The sequence below is a fragment of the Varanus komodoensis genome, unplaced genomic scaffold (genome assembly GCF_004798865.1).
Source record: "Varanus komodoensis strain SLA01 unplaced genomic scaffold, ASM479886v1 scaffold47, whole genome shotgun sequence".
NCBI lineage: Eukaryota > Metazoa > Chordata > Lepidosauria > Squamata > Varanidae > Varanus > Varanus komodoensis.
The window spans coordinates 130,949-152,667 of NW_025336045.1; the positions used below are offsets into that span (position 1 = coordinate 130,949).

General features: G+C 45.2%; 1 protein-coding gene across 1 annotated transcript in view; it reads right to left on the reverse strand.

Moving 5' to 3' along the window:
* Positions 1 to 21,719, reverse strand: part of ITGAV (integrin subunit alpha V) — a 71,659-nt gene that overhangs the window by 48,680 nt on the left and 1,260 nt on the right. The window contains exon 2 of the mRNA XM_044445111.1: positions 11,943 to 12,073. Within this exon, the coding sequence (XP_044301046.1) occupies positions 11,943 to 12,073 (131 nt within the window). The remainder of the gene's footprint in view (positions 1 to 11,942; positions 12,074 to 21,719) is intronic.

The window sequence follows — 21,719 nt, forward strand, 5'->3', positions numbered from 1 at the left end:
AAATCAAATGAAGTGTTGGTTTCATTTCCTAAAATGGCAACTTTATTACCCTTGCAAGAGATAACACTCTTGGAAAGCAGACCTTGCTGGCTTAGGTTGCAGCCTTAAGGAAGAGGCTTCAACGAACACCACAGGCCTGACTTCCCAGTCATTGTGTACATCCTCGTAAATCACAACACACATTACAGCAGTTCAAAGTAGTATTTCTCCTAGGCATGACCGTGTTGGTATTTACCAGTCATAACAGTCATAAAAAGCAAAGAGCTGGATGGGGAATCAGAGAAGGAATGGGCAACATGGAATGGGACACCCGGCCACAAAGGATGGGCTTATTACATCTGTGGAGATGCATCCCCAGCTTTTGTGTCCTGGTGAACTAACTCTCTGGGTTGCAACTACTTCTGCAGCATTTTGCTCAGAGATGGGTGGGAACACTTTCAGCCCTAGGCCCAAACTGTAAAACAGGCAAGGTCTTCAGGCCACCTTTGAGCCATTTCCAAGCTGCTCAGAAGAAGGCAGGACAGGCTTCTGCATGTCTACTCAAAAGTAAACAGGACCCAATTGCTCAACAACACTTTCAGACACCATTCCAGACAGCAAATCTCTGTACGTCTACTCAGAAATAAGCAAGGCTCCTACCCGGAAATGCACGTAGCAGCTCTCCTACCTGCGAAATACACAACTCACACTCTTCCTCTCAGTGCAATGCTTTATAGTAAGTACTCTCTTATCTCTGATCAGTGATTGGAGGCACAAGCCAAAGCAGCATGACGGAGAACGATTAAAAGTTCCAGTTGTTCTTGGCACAGTCTTTTTTACTTCACATCCAGTTTGAATAATTTATGCTGAACTGTTCGACATTTCCCGTTTTTGTAATTTAATGCCGCCCATAAGATGCAGATCTGTTGTTTGACCTGTGTTTGTTTTCATTTGTTTTGTATACAGTACAGTGACTGCTATGCACTCTGGAAATATTAATGATACCATGCCACACAAAACCATGAACAACAACCTCTTTCTGGCTCTTTCTCCTCTCCTCCCCTCTCTTTTATCTCTTGCTTCTCAGTGTTTCGAGCAAAAAACACAAAGTGAAAATGTAGAACTGGGTGGAGAACCTAGTTAAATTTCATGTAAAGTAGTGCAAACAGAGAAACACATTTTTAACAACTATGACAACAATAAAAACATGGGCCACCAAGCAAAGACGGGATAAAATTTAAAGGCCAAAAAAAAAAAGGATGTGTGACGGTGTGCTCAGCACTTTCAGGGTAACTCACTTTGGAAATAAGCTTGCGCTCTTCTCCCCCATAGACTACAATATTGGAAAAACAATATCTAGGAGAAAAGTAGCTTCGGGTGAGATGTTGCAGGCAGGGGAATGGTTTGGCACTCACCCACGAGTGTTCCTTTTGGACTTTAAAATCACATCCTCCCCTTTGCATAGGATTGGGATGGAGCCACACTGAAAGACGTGCTGCCTCTGACGGAATCAGTTCAGACTTCAGTAAGGCCAGACTGAACAGGGATTAAGAGAGCGAGTCCTCTATGGCAAAGAGGCAGGCATGTGAATGCCCCATTGCAGAGATGCATCCTAGAGATGTGATCCTCCTTTGTCAAAAAAGAGGAAGTAGCATTAAAATGGGAACACCTTCACAACTGGACACTGGATCCTGCTCTCTGGCCCTGACCATTCCCCTCTGGCTAAGAGGAGGACTCCAAGGTAGAGGAGGCACGGTCCTCTGAGCCAGAAGCAGCCACCTGGGATCCTCCTGGCATTACCACACTCAGGGAGCACCAGACATAGTACAGTCCTCCCCATCCCCAGGCTGGAAGAGCCAAGAGCTGCGGAATCAAGCCGTGTTCCTTACATCGGGTGGGGCAAGTGGAACAGCGGGCCCAGAAGAGGCTTTGGAGGACCTCCGCACATGGCCAAGGCGGCAGTGGTTATGTCCGGAGTTGCAACAGTCTTACCCTTGCTACCCTCTTTCATTGCACTTCTTCGCCTTTCCGGTAAGTGCACCTGCTCCGGTTTCATTTCCTTGAGAATCTTAATCTGAGCTAGAAAGTCCCACTGGGTGTGTCCGAACTTTATACACACCCACCCTGGCAAAACGCCACAATGCTTGGTGTGCCCAACAGAAGACGGGCTCACCATATGTTGGTCACTCCTCCCCTCTGGATCCTTCTCCCTCGGTCCTCCTGCCGGGATCCCAGGGCCCGCTGCGGCAGGACTGACCTGCTGTCCCCTCAGCATATTGACATGGGGCTCTATATGTCCCAGTCCTAAAATGCAAAAAAGAAAAATGCCCCATGAAAATGCTGTTTTAAAGGGGACCCAGCAAAGGATGTAGGATACATTTTTGCACCCTCACGAACAGCTAGCGCATCAGGGAAAAGTGAAAAATTTGTACCATCAGGGACTGTCAGAAGGGGAGAAAAGATGAGGAATTGCCACAAGCGTATGTAAATCCCACCACCTCCTTTCCGTGAATGAAGATCACTCATGCCCTTGCCTTCCCCTGATAGCTTGCCGTTTGACGGCTGTCAGGCGAAGGTAGAGCTTTTGGAGCAACGTCCCAGGTTGGTTCCTGCTGCTCTCTGACAGCAAGTACCCTCAGCCCCATCCCCACTCCCCAAGTTGCCCAACCAAAGCTCCCAATTTCTGGATGTCCACAGTCGTACAAGTGTGGCTAAAAATATAACTATAAAAAAGAAAAATTGTGCACATTAAAGCATGTGCAAAAAGGGGAGCAAAGAGGGAAAGCTTTTATGAGCCAGAAGTGACTTGCAGTCACACAGCCAAGGGCTGGCTGCGCAAAAGCCCTGGTGTCCTGCCAGTTCTGATTTCATGTTTGCATGGGACTGCGGACCAAGGGTGAGTGCCCAAATCTAGAACACCCTGCCTAGAACGTTTTTGCTCTCTTCTTGCTGTCCTTTGACTGTTGCGGTAATACATAACTTTTCAGGAGGGTTTTCAGCTTTACATATAGAACAATGGTAGAGCTGGAGCCATTAAGTCCAACCCCCTGCTTCTACCTCCACATGGGTCACCCATCCAGCTGCAGGCCCACACCTCTCCAGCTTAGCAAAGGTGACTTGACATGCTGGCTTGGTGTATAGCTATGCAAGCAGGACTGTGAGTGTGCTTCTCACATGTAGTATATAATCCCCCCAGCAGAGAGAATTTACTTGCTTCCAGGGATCTCACTCATATTTTACTGCTGTTACCTTTACTTGCACGTATCTGCTGGCTTGCTGTTCCTATAGGGGTTCTCTTCATTTTTCGTTGGGTTTTATTTACTTTATTATCCCTAGTATGAATACTTTGAACTGGAATGGAAAGGTAGCATAAACATATTTCAAAGAAACACACATTTCTTTGCTTGATAGTCTCCTCACAACTGCGGCTACATCCTGAGCAGCAGATGTAACCAGTGGGGCTGCCCAGGGGCACCTGGAATGCTGGGAGCATCGCCCAGCCAATGAGCTGCCAGGCTGCTTCTCTTTTCCCAGAGACATTTACACAGTTCGGACGGGTGCTACTGAAAGACTGGCCCACAAGTTGCCTCTGTAGTTAGACTGGCCCTATATGGAGTCGTCTGTTGAACCCCACATAAATGCCACCTTGCATGGCCAATCCATTGTGTTCAGCTGCCCCTGTGTGCAAGATATACCACCATTTATAAGCAAAAGAAATGGAAGCTGCAAAAGTATCAGATCCATTTGGAATGCCTTTGTTAGGCTAAATCTCCAGATCTCAAAGGTTGGCACATTTGTGGGGTGTGTGATCTTTTCTTTGGCCTAAGAATGGGATTTCACTCATAAGGATTTGGCGATATCTCAAAGATAGTCTCTCAAGTACTCACTGTAACATGCAAAAGGCTTAATCGTGCATTTCTGCAGTCTGTTGGCCACACACAAGAGAGGTGCCACACATGGGATTTTCAAACTCTTTCTCAGCACCTACAATGCACTCAGTATTAATCAGTCCTCAGTGAAAAGACAGAGCTCCTGCTTGCAATAAGACAAATGCTGGGAAAAGGATGGTGATCACCTGTGCCAGCTTTTCCTAAAGCTGTAATCTTTCCTGATTACGTAGTTTGAGCAAATCTTTTCTCTCCCAGCAGTCAGAACTTGGGCAGGCCCAGTCAAGCGCCATCCAGGCAGGACTCCTCCTGACTAATGTTACTAAAACCAAGGAAGGCCCGTTGTGGTGGAGGCGGAAAAGGGGTGCCCTCGCAGCACTGCCTGATTACACATCTGCTTCTATCGGTATATATCATAAACACAGCAGTAATATTCAGAGCCAGTGTGATGTGATGATTGAAGTGTTAGACTGGAACTTGGGTGCCCCCTTAGCGATGAAGTTCACCAGATGACTTTGGGCCAGTGGCTGATGCTCATTGTGGCCTACCTCACAAGTTTGCTGTGAGGATAAAACAGAACGGAGGGCTACCTTGGGTAACTTGCCAGAGGAAAAAGAAGGGGGAACACCACCACCACCACCACCACCACCACCACATGTGGCGTGTTTGAACTTCTCTGAACTTCACACGTGTTTTTCAACCCAACACTCTGACTATATCTCTGTAAGAGAATGTGAAAAGCACCCAGATGTTGCTTTTGTTCTGAGTGCATCATTGTCTGCTGGGGAGAACAGACTTTTTGGTTCCAGCCTGCATGAAGAAGACTGGGAAATGAGGAAGTGTGTGCCGAAAGAGCCGTGTTCCTGGACCAGGTCAATGAACTGCCTCAGCCTCGAATCTTACTCCTGACAGCGATCATTTCCAGACACGGGTGAAGAATGCAAGCAGAGAGCAGGAAAAGCTCCCCACAGCTTACTTCGTAAGGGGCACACCATACCATTGAAATACTTGTTTCTCAAACGCATGCCAGAAGAATCTACTTGATAAACATGCATACAGCACAGAGCACTCTGGAGGCAAATGCCAGAGCTATCCCAAGAGAGAGCTGTGGATCTCCTCCTCCACGCCTGTAGACAGGGCAACACGTGTGGAGACCTAACTGTGGATCTCCCCTCTCCCACCCTTCCAAACCCTACAGAGAGCTTTCCTTATGGAGTCACAACAGCAAGGAAAAAAGGGGATGGGACAGAGGTGGGATGGTGGGGCCAACGGAGGAGAGGCATTGCTGCTCAAGAAATAGTGCACACCTTCCTGGGAAAAGGCAGTTGATATTGTCAGAGCACGAAATGCTGATGCTTTCTCCAAAAATGGATTGGGGTTTTATTTTTCACAGATATACACAGACTCTTGGTCTCTCCAGTCCTTTCCCCACCAGCGAGGTAAGTCAGTGAGTCTGTTCATTGCTTTTTGTGATTTAAATGGAGGAATGGAGGTTATGATGCCTTCAATGCTGAGCAGGAGCCGCAGGACGGCTCCCTTAAGTGCAATCCCCTGGCCTCCCAGAGTTATTTAGGGGGCCATAGGATTGTTTGGAGTCCTAGCTCTGTGCTCGTGTAGTCTTGGAGCTGGGACCCCCAGGGCTGAGTCCCAGCCTGCCTCCCTCACAGCCAGCATGGGAAGAACCATGTCAGCAACTGAGTTGCGATGGGGTCTCAGAGGGGGAGAAAAGAAGTGTGCCGGGGCGTTGGGAAGAGAAGGCCAGGGCAAAGAGCTACACTGATTCCCAGCCTCTTTCCCTCCACCTCCCCATACTTGATCTAGATGGCCACTTCATCCGGATGGGCTTAGGGGGGCTTTCACGCCTCAGGGGTAGGATGCACTGCTCTCCTGGCATGTTGTATTTGGTTTCTCTTTCAATTTAAGAGGTTTGGGGCATTTCTAGGCAAGGCCTTTCTGGTGTAATCCCACTGCCTCAGCCACAGAATTTTGCGATTACAGAATTTTGTAAAGATGCTGACATAGTCAAAGGGTTGCCTACATTTACTCTCCCACTGCTTCCTCCCACTCTCTTGCTGCTAAGAAAAGAAAAACTGCAATGGAAGGAAAAATGGGGTGGCTGCACAGTGCCTTCAGAAGCTTAGCAACAAGAGCCCTGGAAACTGCCTGGGTAAAATGACTGAAGGGTGGGAATAAAACGCCTTCAGAGAAATGCTTGTGCTGGGGAGCTGACCAACCCAACAGGGCTGAGACATGGTTTTCATTCTCGTCAGCATCTAGAAAAAAGGACCAGGGAATGGTCTGGGGCACCCAGTGCTGGAGACCATTAAAGCTAATGGTGAGGACTAGTCCAGAGTCTGCACGGGAAGCCACTGGCAACCTCACATCAACTTCTCGCTGCCTTCCCCGGGAAAAGCTTGATAATTCAAAACTAAATCCAATTAAGACATCAGTCCGTGCAACAGCAGCAGCAGCAAAACCAACCACAACGTTACATGCTCTGGCACGATCAAAGGTCTCTTCCCAGTAGAGGCTCAGGCAATGAGTGCTGATTCAGCTGTAGTCCAAAGCACGAAGAAATAACAGGGATAGCAACAACATGCTGAAGTCATTCCTCCAAACCCCTCAGAAGTGAAAACAGAGGGGAATTAAGAAACACTTAAGTGGAGCACACCCCACCCCCAAATTTGTGCAGTGTTAACGGACCATGTGCAGTGGCCACAGAAGGTGAAATGTCAGTTGGAAAAAAGAAATGGAAAATACAGGCGCGTGGGTGGAAAAAGAAAGGCTTGTCAAAGGAAAGAGCAAGGACACCCCTGTTTGGTGAGGATATGTCACATCTTTTGGGTGCAACTGGCATTTGGGAGTATAAGAGAGCCAGCATGGCGTAGCGGTTAAGAGCACAGGACTGGGACTCAGGTGATCTGGGTTCTAGTCCTCGTTCGGCTATGGAGGCAAGTGGGTGACTTTGGGCCAGGCACAGACTCTCAGCCCAACCCGCCTCACAGGGTTGCTGTTGTGGGGATTAGACTGAGAGCAGCAGAAAGAGAACAATGTAAACTGCTTTGAGTTCTTTAAACAGAAAAAAGGCAGGATATTAAACTAATAAAGAAGTATTACCTTGCATTTATACCTCACCTTTTTTCCTCCTGTGAGGAACCCAACACAGGCTACATAGTTCCTTTCTGTCCTCACAACAACCCTGTCAGGTAGGCCAGGCTGAGAGGGCATGGCTGGCCCAAAGTCACCCAGTGAGCCTCATGGTGAAATGGAGACTAGAAGCCAGATCTCCCAGGTCGTCAGTCCAACCAGCTCACCATCACGTCATGACTATGTTTATGCTAAGAGGTACTTGGTATCACTCTGCCCAAAACTGTGTTTTGTCTTTTGTTTCGAGTCCCCGCAATCTTCATTATAAAACATCCTTCTGCAATTCCTTTACAGCAAACTCTTCCCTTATAGAGTAGACCCATACAGAATTGCACTGTGCAGACTGCAAAAGGCTTTCATTAGGTCTGTTTATTTAGTGTTCGAATTTGCTGTTGGCTGCCACAGGAATCTTCAATCATCTGGTTGGCAGGACAACATTTTTAGAGTAACCTATAAATAGGCAACGGACCTTCCTGTGACCCCCAAACGCAGCCCTTTAACAATAACTCTTTGGATCGCTTCAACACCTCGTTTTTTGCCAGCTTATTCCACCGAGTGCAGCTCCTCGCCAATTTCCCCTTTCCCAGACCCCTGACACACATTTTCTGCATGACTTCTCAATGGCAGCAGTTCCTGAGCTGGAGAATGTTGAAAGCGATGGAGCTGCACGAGGCTCTTGAAATATGCCGGGTGCTAAATGGGTCACAGAAACGTCCATGCCTGACCAGCAGTATAGGCGCTCAAACAAAGCTTTCTATTGTTGGCCTACCCACATAAGAGCTAGACAAGAATAAGGCTGTGTTGCCTGCTGAAGGCCATTCCTATTATTTTAAAACCCTATTAACACATATCTGAGCTGTAATCCAAGCTGCAGAATTACTCCATCTGGAAATATCAGCACTCAGACAAAAGAAAGTGGAACTAACTGCACTTGTGCCCTGCTGCATCCAACCAATCTCAGCCTACCTATTTCTCTTCCCCTTTTTAAACCCTCGGGATTGAACTGATTGAAGCCAGAGGACATGGTTCTTTGGAGTACAGGGCGTGTGTGCGCGCGCGCGTGTGTGTGTCCTTCTTTTGATCCCTTAATAGCAGTTTCCATATGCTAATTCTTTCCTAGTTGCAGGCAATATGAAAAAGAAGAGGTTGGACAAAACTCTTCCCCACTCCCCAGGCAAAAGGAATGAAAAGTGGTTATCAGCCAGTGAAATAACCCACAGCTTGTTCTTGGGTTGCTCCTCTGGTTTCTCTGTGGGGAGACAAGCCAGAGTTCCTGTTTTGCATGTGGCACCAACCAAACCACAGCTGGGTGGTGTGTGCTTTATTCAGCTGCTTCTGCTGCCTTGTTCATGGCAGGCCAGGGGGGTTTAAAGCAGCTCTTTGAATCCCAGCTCCTGAGGCTTGTCTTTGCAATAGATGCAACACAGTGGAAAGGAGGCATTTCACTGCACTGTTTGGCATAACTTGATGCCTCTTAAGTTCAGCAGGGTACCGGGTTTCAAGAGAAGGCAAGGAGCTTGGGCTGGGGGAAGAAGAGAGTGCATTTTGCAACAAGTCTTCTAGGTAAGATCCTGTTTCTAGTCATGTAAGCAGGAAGAGATTCAAAGATAGGAATTCACCAAGGCTGCACCATATCAAATGCCTCATGATTGGCTTAAAGCACAGCAAGCAGGAAATAAATCTGAATATCTCCATATGCCAAGTACCATACCCCTAGGGTGTCTCCTGAAACTGAGTATGTGAATAACTGATGAGGTTTTTTTCACCAGACAGAGACTGCACAGCTTCAAGAACTGCAATCACTAAGAAGTACCAACTATTTAGGTTTGGGTTCATCTAATATCCATCCCACTGAAATCACTGTCTGGCAGTGCTCAAGGCCATTCTCCTCCTCTTTGGTTTGTTCTTGTCTCAGCTGGATCCAGGCAGGTTGTTTTTTTTACCCCTTTGTTCAAATCTTACCAAAACTCAGGGCTTCCAGTCCTCCATGGCCTGGTTCATGTAATCAAAACACCCACAATTAATGTGGGTTGCTTAAGCCACAGAGACCTTTGAAACGTGCTGGTTAGCATTTCGCATATTCAAGCTGCCCATGAATTATTACATCATACAAGCCAGGTTGACTGCGATTATGTGATGGTTAATCTTCTGGTACTTGCACCTTGTCCTACTTGGCTAAAATCACTTGTGTTCCTGGCCTCCCCACACATAGGTGGGATGCCACACTCACTCCTGCTTTGCGACTGCGATTTTAACACATGGTTTGTTGTTGGGTTAAAACTCTGGGTTGTTCCCTCTCAACCATCCAAAGTTTTGGGTTCGCATATCACGCCAACCACCCCTGGTCACCCAACAGAGCCTCCATCTCCTCAGACTTGCAGAAGTCTCAAGCTGTGGAATCAGGCAAGGGACCTCTGAGTTCCTACAGGAAAGACAGAGCCGACCACCATAGAAGCCTCGTCCACATAAGGCTTCAGTTATGTGCCCACCAGCTGAGCCCACGGTCTCCTGGTGTTCCAGCAGAAGAGTTCAACCAGCAAGCCCCACTTGGAGCTATCCAAGGTCCTGCATTTTTCTGGTTGTAATCCACATTCCTGCCTTGACTTTACTTCCAGCTTTCCTGGCGATCTTCAAGGAACTCTGGAACAGAACCGGCACTGCCACTGAATGCATTGGCCTTCTGACACAATAACCACATCTCACATCCACAATAAGAGGTATGCTTGTTAAAGTGTAAGAGTGGGGACTTTGAAGATCTGGGCTCTAGACTCCACTTGGCCCTAAAGCTCATCGGGTGGCTCAGAGTCAGTCACTCTCTCAACCAAACCTACCTCACAGGGTTGTTGTTGCAAGGGAAAAATGGAGGAGAAAAATGGAGTTATGTAAGCTGCCTTGGGTTCCTCAGAAGAGGAAAAAAGGCCAGATAGAAATACAATGTGATGATGATAATTCCAAATCATCCCTACTTTCTACATATCTGCAGACAAGGCAGATAAAAGCTATTTTTGAAGTTAAGATTTATACATTGGTTCCTCAACATTTAAATCACATTTTTATTTTTTAAAAATCATTAAAGAAAACTAAAGTTCTGTTGCATTTAGAAAATCACATGGTTGCAGTTAAATCCCATCATGCACACATAAAATGAATGAACAGCTTCATCACATTCCCAAGCACAGGCAGGAAATTCAGTCAACACAGGCCTTCATTACAGTCTTTCATCTCATGAAAATTGCTCTGTCCTCCAGGCTAACTACCAGTTTTGCTTTTTGAAAGTTGTAGGCTTTCAGTTTCTGTTTCACAGCCTGGACAGAAAAGTTGGCCTGTACTTTTGTGGTGGTTAAGGTGGGCCAAGCAAGGCAGAAAAGCTAATTAAGACAGCCTGTATAGGAAGGTGGGAAAATGATGATTTTAAAACATCAGAAAAATCACTTTTAAAAAATGTAAAAAATATTTATTTATAAAATGTAACATAAAGTTTATCTTAAATAATAACTACATTAACATTATATAATCAGGATGCACACGCTAGCCACACAGTTCATCTCTAGACAGAATTAAATGCCTCTGCCATTCAGACTGAGTTAAAGGAAGCATTTCTATACAATGAAGAACCATTCTGATCATTTCCCAAATGTGGGAAAAGTACACCATAGCCAATCACAGGCACTTTATTTTCACTTGAGGGAAAAAGCCAGTCTGCCCAATAATGATCAAAGTTTGCTTTGACCTATCAGTCATGGACATTTAATTTTGGTTGCTGCTTTATTTTTGTGAACAAGGCAGTCCCAAAACAGAGCTAAGACAAAAAACATAATAATGGAAAGGAACAGAGAAGGAAATCATTCCAGCATGCACCTTCCTCTATTCTCATACTCAGGTTGCAGTCCTATAGCTACTGGCCTGACAATAAGATGCTTTGGGCTCAACTGAACTCATTTCTGAGTAGACATGTACAGAATTGCATTGCTTACTTCAGACCGTTATCAGTGCAGGCCGCAAGAAATATACGTACTTCCCTTCCAAATCCTGTGAAGTGCTAGTTCCCCTTTACTCAGCACTGGTTAGGCCTCATCTGGAGAACAGTGTCCAGTTCTGGGCACCACAGTTTAAGGAAGAAGCAGTCAAGCTGGAAAGGGTTCAGAGGAGGGCAGTGAGGTGGATCCGGGGACTGGAAAAAAAGCCCTGTGAGGATAGATTGAAATAATTGGGCATGTTTAGCCCTGAGAAGAGAAGACTGAGGGGACCTGAATGGCTGTCATAGAAAGGAAGGACAAGATCTCTTCTTGCTTGATTGTCCCGGAGTGCAGGACATGGAGTGATGGCTCAAGTTACAGGAAGCCAGATCCAAGCTAGATATCAGGAAAAAATTCCTGTTAGAACAGTACAATAGAACCAATTATTTATGGAGGTGGTGGGCTCTCCCACACTAGAGGTATTCAAAATGAAACCGGACAGTCATCTCAGAGGAATGGTTTACGTCAGTGTCCTGCACTAAACAGTGTGATAATACTCAATCTAACTGTAAATCATCATGGTGTATTGGTCAGATTTGCACCATGTTTCAGGAAAAACAGGAAAAAGTTTCAGTGGGAGCCAGATTTAAACCACTACTCTAAATTGTCCTGATTTAAATCAATCCACCCTGGCTCACAATAATGCTGACCTTAGCGAGCATAGGCGTGCCTGCCCTGAATGTTTATGCCAGGAATTAGGCATGTCCTACAAACATTTAAGACTGCAGCCTTGCCGAACGTTGCCAATTATGAGATATTATGGGAGCTGTGAGCCAAAACATTTAGAGGGCACTGAATTTCCCAGCCATAGCACAGTGCTGCTTCCCTATGGCAGTCCACACTGACTGCCTTTCACCTTCAGCAATCCCTTTACCTCACATGGAAGAAATCCATCTACAATACCAGACATTACCTGTTGGATCGAATAAGATAGGCTGGCAGTCTCCTCTGTTGGAGTTCCAGTTACACTTGAGCACCTGGCCTCCTTGTACAATGCCTGGCTGGGTCGTGTTTGCTTTCGGAGCGCCCACAAGCAGAAACATCCTGCAGAGGAAAAACAATGGGTTCAAGAATGCCAATAAATTCATTGAAGAAAATGGATAAAATGCACCAATGGTGCAACTGCATAAATTATTGTAAAGGGGTGGAACCAGAACTAAGCTGGATCAACTGCACCGGTAGAAGAATTTCTTCCACCCTCCTAGCCCCTTGAAAATGTGACAGATAGAGGTCACGGCCAAATGGGGTGAGGTGTGGTGTGTGGAAGGATCCCCCAAAAATGGGCAGAAGGGCCTTCCAGAAGTGGAGCCCTTCATACTTCGGAAGGCAGGTCCTGGAAGCAACACAAAGAGGTAGTAAGCAGCTAGTGTGTTGTAATAGGAACAGCCGCAGTAGGAAAGCAGGTGTCACGCAGAGGACAAGAAAGCAAAGGACACCCTTGTTTCAATGAAGTGGGATCTGCAAAGCCTCTACCCCCGCTGCCCCCATGGCCAGATCTGCTGCATCGATCAGGACTGTGATCCACCAAGCCACGCTCATCCTCCAGCCATGCCAGGGGCCCAGCCTGCTGCCGGTTCAACCAGCACTCTCCTTTTGCTGCCTATCAGCAGGCCACAGTGCCCAGCTGGTGGGCCGCAGTCGGCTTGGCTGGTCACCAGCAAGGCAGTCCTGTCGCATGAGACTTGCTATCCCGTTAAGTACTATGAAGCTAGTGCTGACTGTAACACAGCTGCAGGCAACCTTTCTGGCTCCACAGCCAGGGAAGAACATTTTTTACCAGGCACAGATATATTTTTGCTAAAGTGTAAAAAATACAGGCGGTGGTAAGGGGATGGCGAGTCATCCAGAGAGCCAGTGTGGCATCCTGGCTAGGTGACTGGGCTGGGGCTGGGAAGATCTGGGATCTAGACCTCACCCCGTTCCCAGCCATGGAGCTCCCTGGGTGACTGGTCCAGTCACTGACTCTCAGCCCAAACCCCCTCACAGGGTTGTTGTGAGGATGAAATGGAGAGGAGGAGGACCCTATAGGCTGCCTGGGATTCCTTGCTTTTGCAAGGGGCAAACGCTAGGCTATAAATGCAATAAAAATAACACTAGATCAAAGGGGAGGGGAGGGGAGGGGACAGATCTGCATAAAGTTTGCATATATCCATTTGCACATGCACGCGTGCACATGCACACACACATTTAGAAGCGACTACGACCGTTTCAATAGAAATATACCTGATGACTGTGGCCAGGTGACTTGTGTACCCACTTAGTTTGCCACCTGAGTACTAACTACTGATGGGCAACCGAGACGTCTCCTTGCCCTCCCTTCCTGTCACGGACTTCAGCAGCCCTTCCAATGGAGGACTGTCCTCTATAGGTCTGTGGACACCCTAAGCAAATCAGAAATGACATGCCTCTAGACTGTAGAACAGCAAGGGGGAAATATGGTCTTGCAGATGTTTCTGGAGTAGGGTGGATTTGATTTAAAAATCACAGTTTAAATAATTTGTCAGTAACACTAGAGTTAAATCATGATTTGGCACACATGCCTGCCTTACCAGTAAGTAGAAGAACTTCACTAAACTATTCCCAAACTGGGTCTCATTTATGCCCTGCTGTCATTATAGCTTTTCTCCTCCAGGGAAAAATAATAATGATGAAGCTCAGGTTATCCCCAAGATCCAAAGACTTGTGGGCTGTGCTGCTCAAAAGCTTTCACTTTCATTTTTACTGCTTCCCCTCCTTCCTCCCATTTAGCTTCCTGTGCAGGTCTATTTCACTCCCAACAATCTAATACTATTCATTGAATTTTTTGAAACTTGGCACTTAAGAGGTAAGGGGTTGTTCCTGTATACATAGATTTGCAAAGGAACACTGAGATTAAGGTATTTTTCTCAAGTCTGTATTTATTTTATAACATTTCTGCTGCAAAGAAGAGGCATGTGATGTCTGCAGGCACAAATTAAGGGTGTGAGAACTGCAAAACCAAGGATCTGCGATAATATCCTCCAGACAGAAAAACTGCCCAATACTTTTACGGAAACCTCTGGAAGAGCATGACATTGTGAGTGGATTAATGGAATTTATTTACCAAAAATTTTTAACATTGCTTGAATATATTTCCTCATGCTACATAATTAAATCCTTATTTCATGATGAATAACTCTTTGGATTATAACGTATCCTAAACAGAAAGCTAAAGAGTTTTCCTCAAGAAACATTTTATTTTTAAAAATTGAATCCACATTTTTAAAAAATCTATTTAAATAAAAAAATCTGATTTTTTAATTTTAAAAAACCATTGATTTTTATCCACCCTGTTCTGGAGAGTAAGTCTCATCACACCCCACCATTGGTTGGGCTGATTAGAACTTGTGGGAACTGCAGGGCAGAAACACCTGGAGGGGCACCTGTTCCCCACTCCTGCCATACAGTCTGACTCCATTTTACCCCTCCATGCAACTCACGTGTCCCACATCCAGCTAGCAGGGAAAAAGCCATTCAGCTCACAGCAATCTGCTGAGCCGGGCTGAGAGATCAAAAAGAGAAGAGACAGAAAGCAGAACTCTCTGTGTAGACTGAATCTTCTGGAAACTCAGATGTTCCCATGAGCCATATAAAGTAATCAGCATGTGAGGCTTACTAACTTTCTAAATTATACAAATTATTCTTTAAATTCTATTTCATTCACGATATAACAAAACTATTCTAGCCTTCAACTCTTCCTCCATCAAACACACTTAAGGGCAAAGAAATCTATGCCAAAAAAGAAATAAATGCCTTCTGGCAATCCTTTCCTTGAATCCTATTCCCAGTGCTAAGGAAAGCCTCTCCCACCCCACCCCTTCTGAAATTTTTGCAGCTATAAATCATAAGGCACAATTCCCTTCAAGTATAACACTGCCCTCCCATGCAGCTCCATTGAAGAAATACTCTGGTATTCAGTCCCACTTACTTTTGGTTTTCTGATAAAGCAAATACTGGCCATAACAAGCTTTTAAATGATTGCTTCATAAAGAAAAATGAAAACAGCCGAAATAAAACATGTGCACGTACTGTAACATCCCAACCCCAATACGAGCTGTGCCAGCAACTAAATGCAAAACATATGGCGTGGGAACCATCTACCCAACTCGGCGTCTCACAATGCCGCAACCTGCCAGGGACAATAGCGCTGGCCAACACCAATGTTTAGGATGGGAGTATTAGAAATAAACAGCCATAATGGTGAGTCACGGGCGTGAGGGATGCCAATACCAGATGACTGCAACCCGACAGGAATGCGGTTGCTGTCTCTCTTAGGGGTCTAAGGAAGGCAGGCGTTCTACTGATACCATTTTTCCTTAATAATTGCTGAATTTGCAAAACTGAAACCATGGCTTCTGTCTTCAGCAGGAACTGGGAACATGCGTCTCACCAGATGTTTTGGCCTGCAATGTCTACCATCCCTCCTCACTGATTACGCTGGCTGGGGAGCTGTGGTTGGACAGGAGTGTTGTCTGGCAATATCTGGAAGGCCCCATGTTCCCTACTCCTGCCTTGCTGCAGTGGGTCCTACTCCCGAGAGGTGGGGATACCAAGAGTGTCAGGTTAGGCACACATGGCTTAAGCTCACAAGCTGACCATACTCTTTTCTCTGCTTGGAATTGAAATTGCTGCAGACATAATTGGAAAAACACCAGGCCCGGCTCAGTGGAGATAAAGCAGCTTTTGTGGTTTTTGAATTAATCCTTTTATTTCTGCATTTTGTGTGGTGAACACCAGGGCTTATGGAGCTAAAGGCCTCAGCCTCACAGAAGAGAGAGAGAGAGAGATCAGCAACAGGAAGAATTCCGGGGTGGCAAAAGTATAAAACATATTTAAGAAAAGCTCTGAAGGAGGGTGCTGGGGAACCTTCCCCAAAATAGCCCAGTGAGGACTGAGGGTGCTTAGTAACTATAAAATGCTGGCTATTGTCTGGGGAGGGGAAAGCCAAAAAGCTGGAAAGCTCCTATGGAAGCACTCCATATTGCAATATTTTTCAGGACTTCATTGTATTGATAAAAACAGAAATTAGAAGGTCCAGAGAGCATCAACAGCAGAGGCAGTGTCAAGAGCTGGCTGACTTGGGCTCCAGCCCTGAACTTTTCAATTGGAGTCCCAAATCAATGGGAAGTCACCTGCCCCACCTCCCTGCTATGCATGGGCACTTGCTGAAACACAGCTGTGGAGTCTGGAGGATCATTCTTCCATCCAACTCCTCCTAGATTAGCTGACTTTTTCTGCCCTCCCCAAATCCTTCTGCCTGAATTCTTTTCTGAAATCAAATAGCCTCCTCTCCTCTGTCCATTCATCTCTTTTCACAGATAGAGGTCTCCTCCTTTAAAGGTGCACCCAGAGAGAGATGTTAGCACATATGTAAATTCATACATGCAAATTTGTACTGCTGCTGCTGACTGGGCCTGATCCCCAGAACTTTTCAGTACCTAGTACAACCCTAGCCACTTGACTTATGTATTTATTTTAATGTGGCAAAGCATAATAGATTTCTCTAACTGATTAAAGCACCAAAAATGCAGCACTTATTCTCCTCGTATATACTTATCAGTATTCATATACTGCAGGTGATACTACACCATCTTAAAAGCAGTCTCCATTTTCTCTCATACAGAACAGATGCCTCTTCTACAATACTACTTGCTTTGCTGCATGTTTGTACTATTGGTGAACTAATAAAATGCTTCAGCAATACTGCTCTGCAAATTTAACTTAACTTAAATCAACAAAAGTTCATCTGATTAGTTGATTAATGTTTCTTTAATCGGCATTAAATTAATGTTTATTGCAGGGTTGCAGCCCTAATTTATTTTAGATGTTTGCTTTCCTCTATCATGGCAACAAAGGGCAATACAGCAATTTCCAAACAGAAATGCAAAGAAATAACATTCAATGTGTGGGCTATTCCCAAACATCTCCAAAGGAAGGAACTGATTTCAAGCCAGATAACCCAAAACAGCGGGGCAGAAGATGGGAGAAAGAGCATCTGCTTTACAAATGCCACCATCCTATTTGCTGTTCTCATCATGCAACAAGGTGAGCAGTGGAGTTTTGGGGCAGCAGGGTGAGATCCAGACAGATCGGACTCACTCACAAGAGAAAATCCACCAGAAAATTCAGCTGAACAATCGAAAATGTACAGGAGCAGCACAAGAACACAGTGCTGTTCATTACTCACGCACATCAGAGACAGGACGTGCCCCTTGGATTGTTACCCTGAGACATCCAAAATGCCTCAGCCTAGACTGTTGCCATGAGAACAAAAGGCTTAATGAATCTTTCACACCTACCGCTTCCTCCCACATCATCTCACAAACCTCTTTTAAAACTTTCCTAGACTTTGGAAGGGTGCCATGGAGATCCATAGTTCAATGCACACATGTCCAAAACCCCCATTCTTGGGAAAGCAGAAGTAGCTGCCTGGTTCACTGGATCTCAGCCTTTCTTTATTTTAACAGAACTGCCTTCCAAGTCTCTTCTTTTCTGGCATGCACATCCAGAGATGTGTTCATCATAGGAATAAATGTGTCTAAAAAATAACAGGAGGATCAGTTTCGAGAACATTAATATAGGTTTACCTGCTGCATGGTGGATTTAAGAAGCAACACTGCTAAAAGGAGCATGAACAACTATGAAAAGGAAACACCTGCAATGCAGATACAGCTTCTCTCCACTGCTCCATTTAAGCATCTGAAAAAATTATGATGGGCACCAGTTCAGAGTCCTGCAGTAACCACTCCAAATGCCCGTTCAGTTCGAGAAGGCCTGCAGAGGAACATCTGTGAAGAATGGTTTTCTGACCAGCTAAGAATTCACATAAAGATGCACCCGTCTAACTCTAATTGAACCAGTTTTCCAGTCAAAATGCCATGCGGTAGGGGGGTGCTTTGTTGAATCAAGACTGATTATATCCATAGCATTCCCAAAATATATTGAACGTACTTTTTTTTTAAAAGGGAGGGAAAAACCAGTATGGACCAAGCAGGATTTAATTTTGCCAACTCCTCCCCGGCTTAAACAAATCAAATGCTGTAATCAAGATGCTTCTGTTCAACGGTATCTGAGTTAAGCAGACCACTCTGCAGATTGCCAAATTCCCCTTCCCATCCCCTGCTTTCGAAGATTGGGACAACATTTGCCCTTCCCATGGGAGCTCACCTAATCTCCAGGATCTCTCAAAGATGTTATACAGAAGATCTGAAAATGCTTCAACAAGTTTTTTGAGGACTCTACTATAACAAATGTGGTACAACATGTTTTCCATAGGAATTTCCAAAATACTATACCTCAGCAGAATAACTTGCAATAGCAGTTATTTGCTACATGTCTGTTTCCTTTCAACAAACCCTCACTTTGGGGAATCATGCATGAAGTCACTTCCCTGAGAACATTCATACACACAGTTGTGTAATACCCATATTGTTAATTTACGACATATTCACAAACAACTACATCTTTATCTTAAGTGAGCAGTGCTGTTGGGTCCAGACCAAGCCCTACTTAGCCATGACTAACTTTTCTAGTCAATGACTAACATCCATGCTATTGATTTCAATGGGTCTTCTCCGAAAATGACTAAGTCTGGATTCAACCCATTTGTGAACAGAGGGTGTTGGTGATTTTAAAAAGTCATAAAATGGTATCACCATAGTAAACAAAGGGAAATTACAGCACAGAAAGGACACTGTACATTTCCAGTTGTTTTCCTGCTTTTTGACATTCAATTCAATCCATGCCGCCCCATCAAAGTTTTTCATTTTTTATATTTCTATGTAATGAAGAATACTATGTGAATCTGCATGCCACCCATATGACTGCAATGGGCAGCAGAAAAATATTGCAAATAAATAAATAAACTTACAGCACAGTCCTATCCAAGCCTGCTTGGGCACTAGCCCCACTGTATTCAATGGATTAACCACTAGCTAAATCTGGACAGAATTGCACCCTTATGTTGTAACACCCTTCTTGCAGAATAATCCCAACTGAACCAAACAAGACTGCTGTCCATGTAAGTGCATAAAGGACCACAGTCTTAACTGATCAATCAAAACTCATGTTCCTTTCCCAATCTGTCACCTTATTAACAGGAGCAGGAATCAGTCAACTAATCAATGGGAAACACTTGGGTCAGAGAAACATCTAGCTGTTTAATCTCACTTCTCATAAATTCATTATTATTATTAGTAGTAGTAGTAGTAGTATTCAATTCAGCCCAAGAGCTGGGTTAGTGTTATGTGTGCATGTGGCGGGATGGTTAAGAGTGTTGGACTGGGGCCCTGAGACATCCGGGTTCTAGTCCCCATTTGGCCATGAAGGGCCAGTCACTCCCTCTCAGCCCAGCCCACCTCACAAGGTTGTTGTGAGGACAAACTGGAGATATGTGAGCCACCCTGAGTTCAGGAAGATAAATAAAATGTAGTACTAATAATGAGTCTGCCTTTTTACAATGATGACCATCTAAGGATGTATAATTTTGCATACTAAGATACCTCAAATGTGCTTTTCACAGAAAAAATCAGGATTAACATTAATATAAATAAATAAATGTTCCTATCAGCACATGATGGTCCAGTCATCTGCAGCATCCCCAAAATTTTACCTTTTTGTTACACTGCATGGTAGCACAGTTTTAGGACAGAGCACAGAACAGGGTGGGTAACTTGTAGCCCTCCAGCTGTTTTGTCATACAACTCCCATCAGCCCTGGCCAGCAAAGTCAATGATGAGCGATGATAGGACTTGAAGGCCAAGCATCTGGAGAGGCAGAACAGGAAACCATCAACTGGAATTCCTGTCTCATGTATGATAAGTGTTGCTGTGCCTTTTTGCTCTGAAAACTTGTTGGAAGTTCTAGTGAATGTCATGAATGTCAACTAGCAATGACCAGTATTCCTGAGAACTTCAAGAGCAGAATGCCAAATGATGGGGACAACCAACAGGAAGAGACCACGTCCATCATGTTGTTCCTGCTTGCAGACTGACATCCCAGGGCTCCCAGCTGGCTGCTACTGGAGCCAGGGTTAAGCTAGGCTTGGCAGTCCCCTCAGGCAGCCAGTCCTCAGGCAACGTCCAAGGCAGAGATAATCAACTGCTTAGTTTATGATTTCATTTCTGCCAGCATCAGCCCAAGAAATGTTGTGGTCTGAGGAGAAAGACATGTTGGTATCCCCTACCCATTCCACATACCACAGGCTGGCAACTGAAACCTTTGCACCAGCAATGGGAGAACATCCTCCAATGCCCCAAGAGCAGCCAAGCACCTTAGGGGACAGGGGATTGGCTGCGGCACACAACCCTTTCTCCAGTCACCCAACATCTCTCACCTGCAGAAACCCCCTCACTGTGCCTCATGAAGGTCAGCCTTCGTTGGCTTCACTATTTGGATTTACCCTCCCAGGCACAAACGCATCTTTGGCCATCTCAACACAAAACCTGGATGTGATGGGCCTTGGATCTGACCAAAGATCGGTTGCTTCTGCTAAAAACTCTTCTGGCTTAGGAGACACTTTCAGTTCTAAGACTGTGTGTTCATATGTGTGAATGTGTGTCAAAATATTTTGCTAATTAAACATCCAAAGTGACCTTACAAGTAATCCTAAGCATGTTTAACCAAAAGGAAGTCCTTGTGGGGTACATGGGACTTACTCTGGAGTAAGCATGTTTAGAAAGACAGCCTGCTTTGGGGGAAAACAGTGCCCATCCGACCGTGTGACCTTACCAGCAAACCTAGTAATCCTATAAAGCACCTCAGACCTATTGGAAATGTAGCCTCAGAATTATATTGTCTATCATAAACACTTAACTTGATCTAGCCTTACACATACAACAGGCCTGAGGCAAAGTCCCTCTCATTGTGGGTACCTTTTCCCCTCTTTTCTCTCCGAGACTTTAAATAAATATTCTGATGGTTTCTTCTACCCATAATCAAAATGAAGACGTGTCAGACAAAATCACAACCACAACAGAAGTGCTTTCAAGTGGATCAATGTCAATATGCCAATCTCCTGCAGTGACACTAGCCAAAACTAATCTCTGACAAAAATTTGTGTCACTCCTGATAAAGAATCAGATGTTCATGTAGTCACGGCCTGTGAGGGATTTGGTTTACTTTGATGTTTTAACAGCACTATCCTATACACGTCTACACAAAAGTAAATCCCATTGAGTTCAATGGGATATACTCCCAGGTGTGTGTGCAGAGGGTTGCACCCTAGGAGACATCAGTATAGCTAATCCAGTGTAGCTGCCCAAGACTCTCTGAACCCAAGCGGGTTACATGTATCCACCTAAGGGCAGGAGAAATACGGAAGGTAGGACCACCTTGGCACTTCTCTGACCCTCCAGAACACTTAAGAGGGTCGATTTACTCCCTACTCTTAGGCCCACCCACTGCCACAAGGCTTGGAGAAGTAGCCAGAGGGGAAAGAACCACCCTGGGTGCAGGGGAGGAGAGACAGTGCTCCAAATTCAAGGTTTCAGCTCTGATCTCGGAGCACTTCTCTGAAGTTGGGGCTGCAAAGTGAAATTACCCTATGGCCATCCAGACAGTGTCCAGCAGCCATAGTATTGTGCCCTTACTGATTTACCCTTTTCTATTTAGGAGTTTTATGGATATCATTACATACTTGCAGTGTGTGGCATTCATTAGTATTATTCTATTT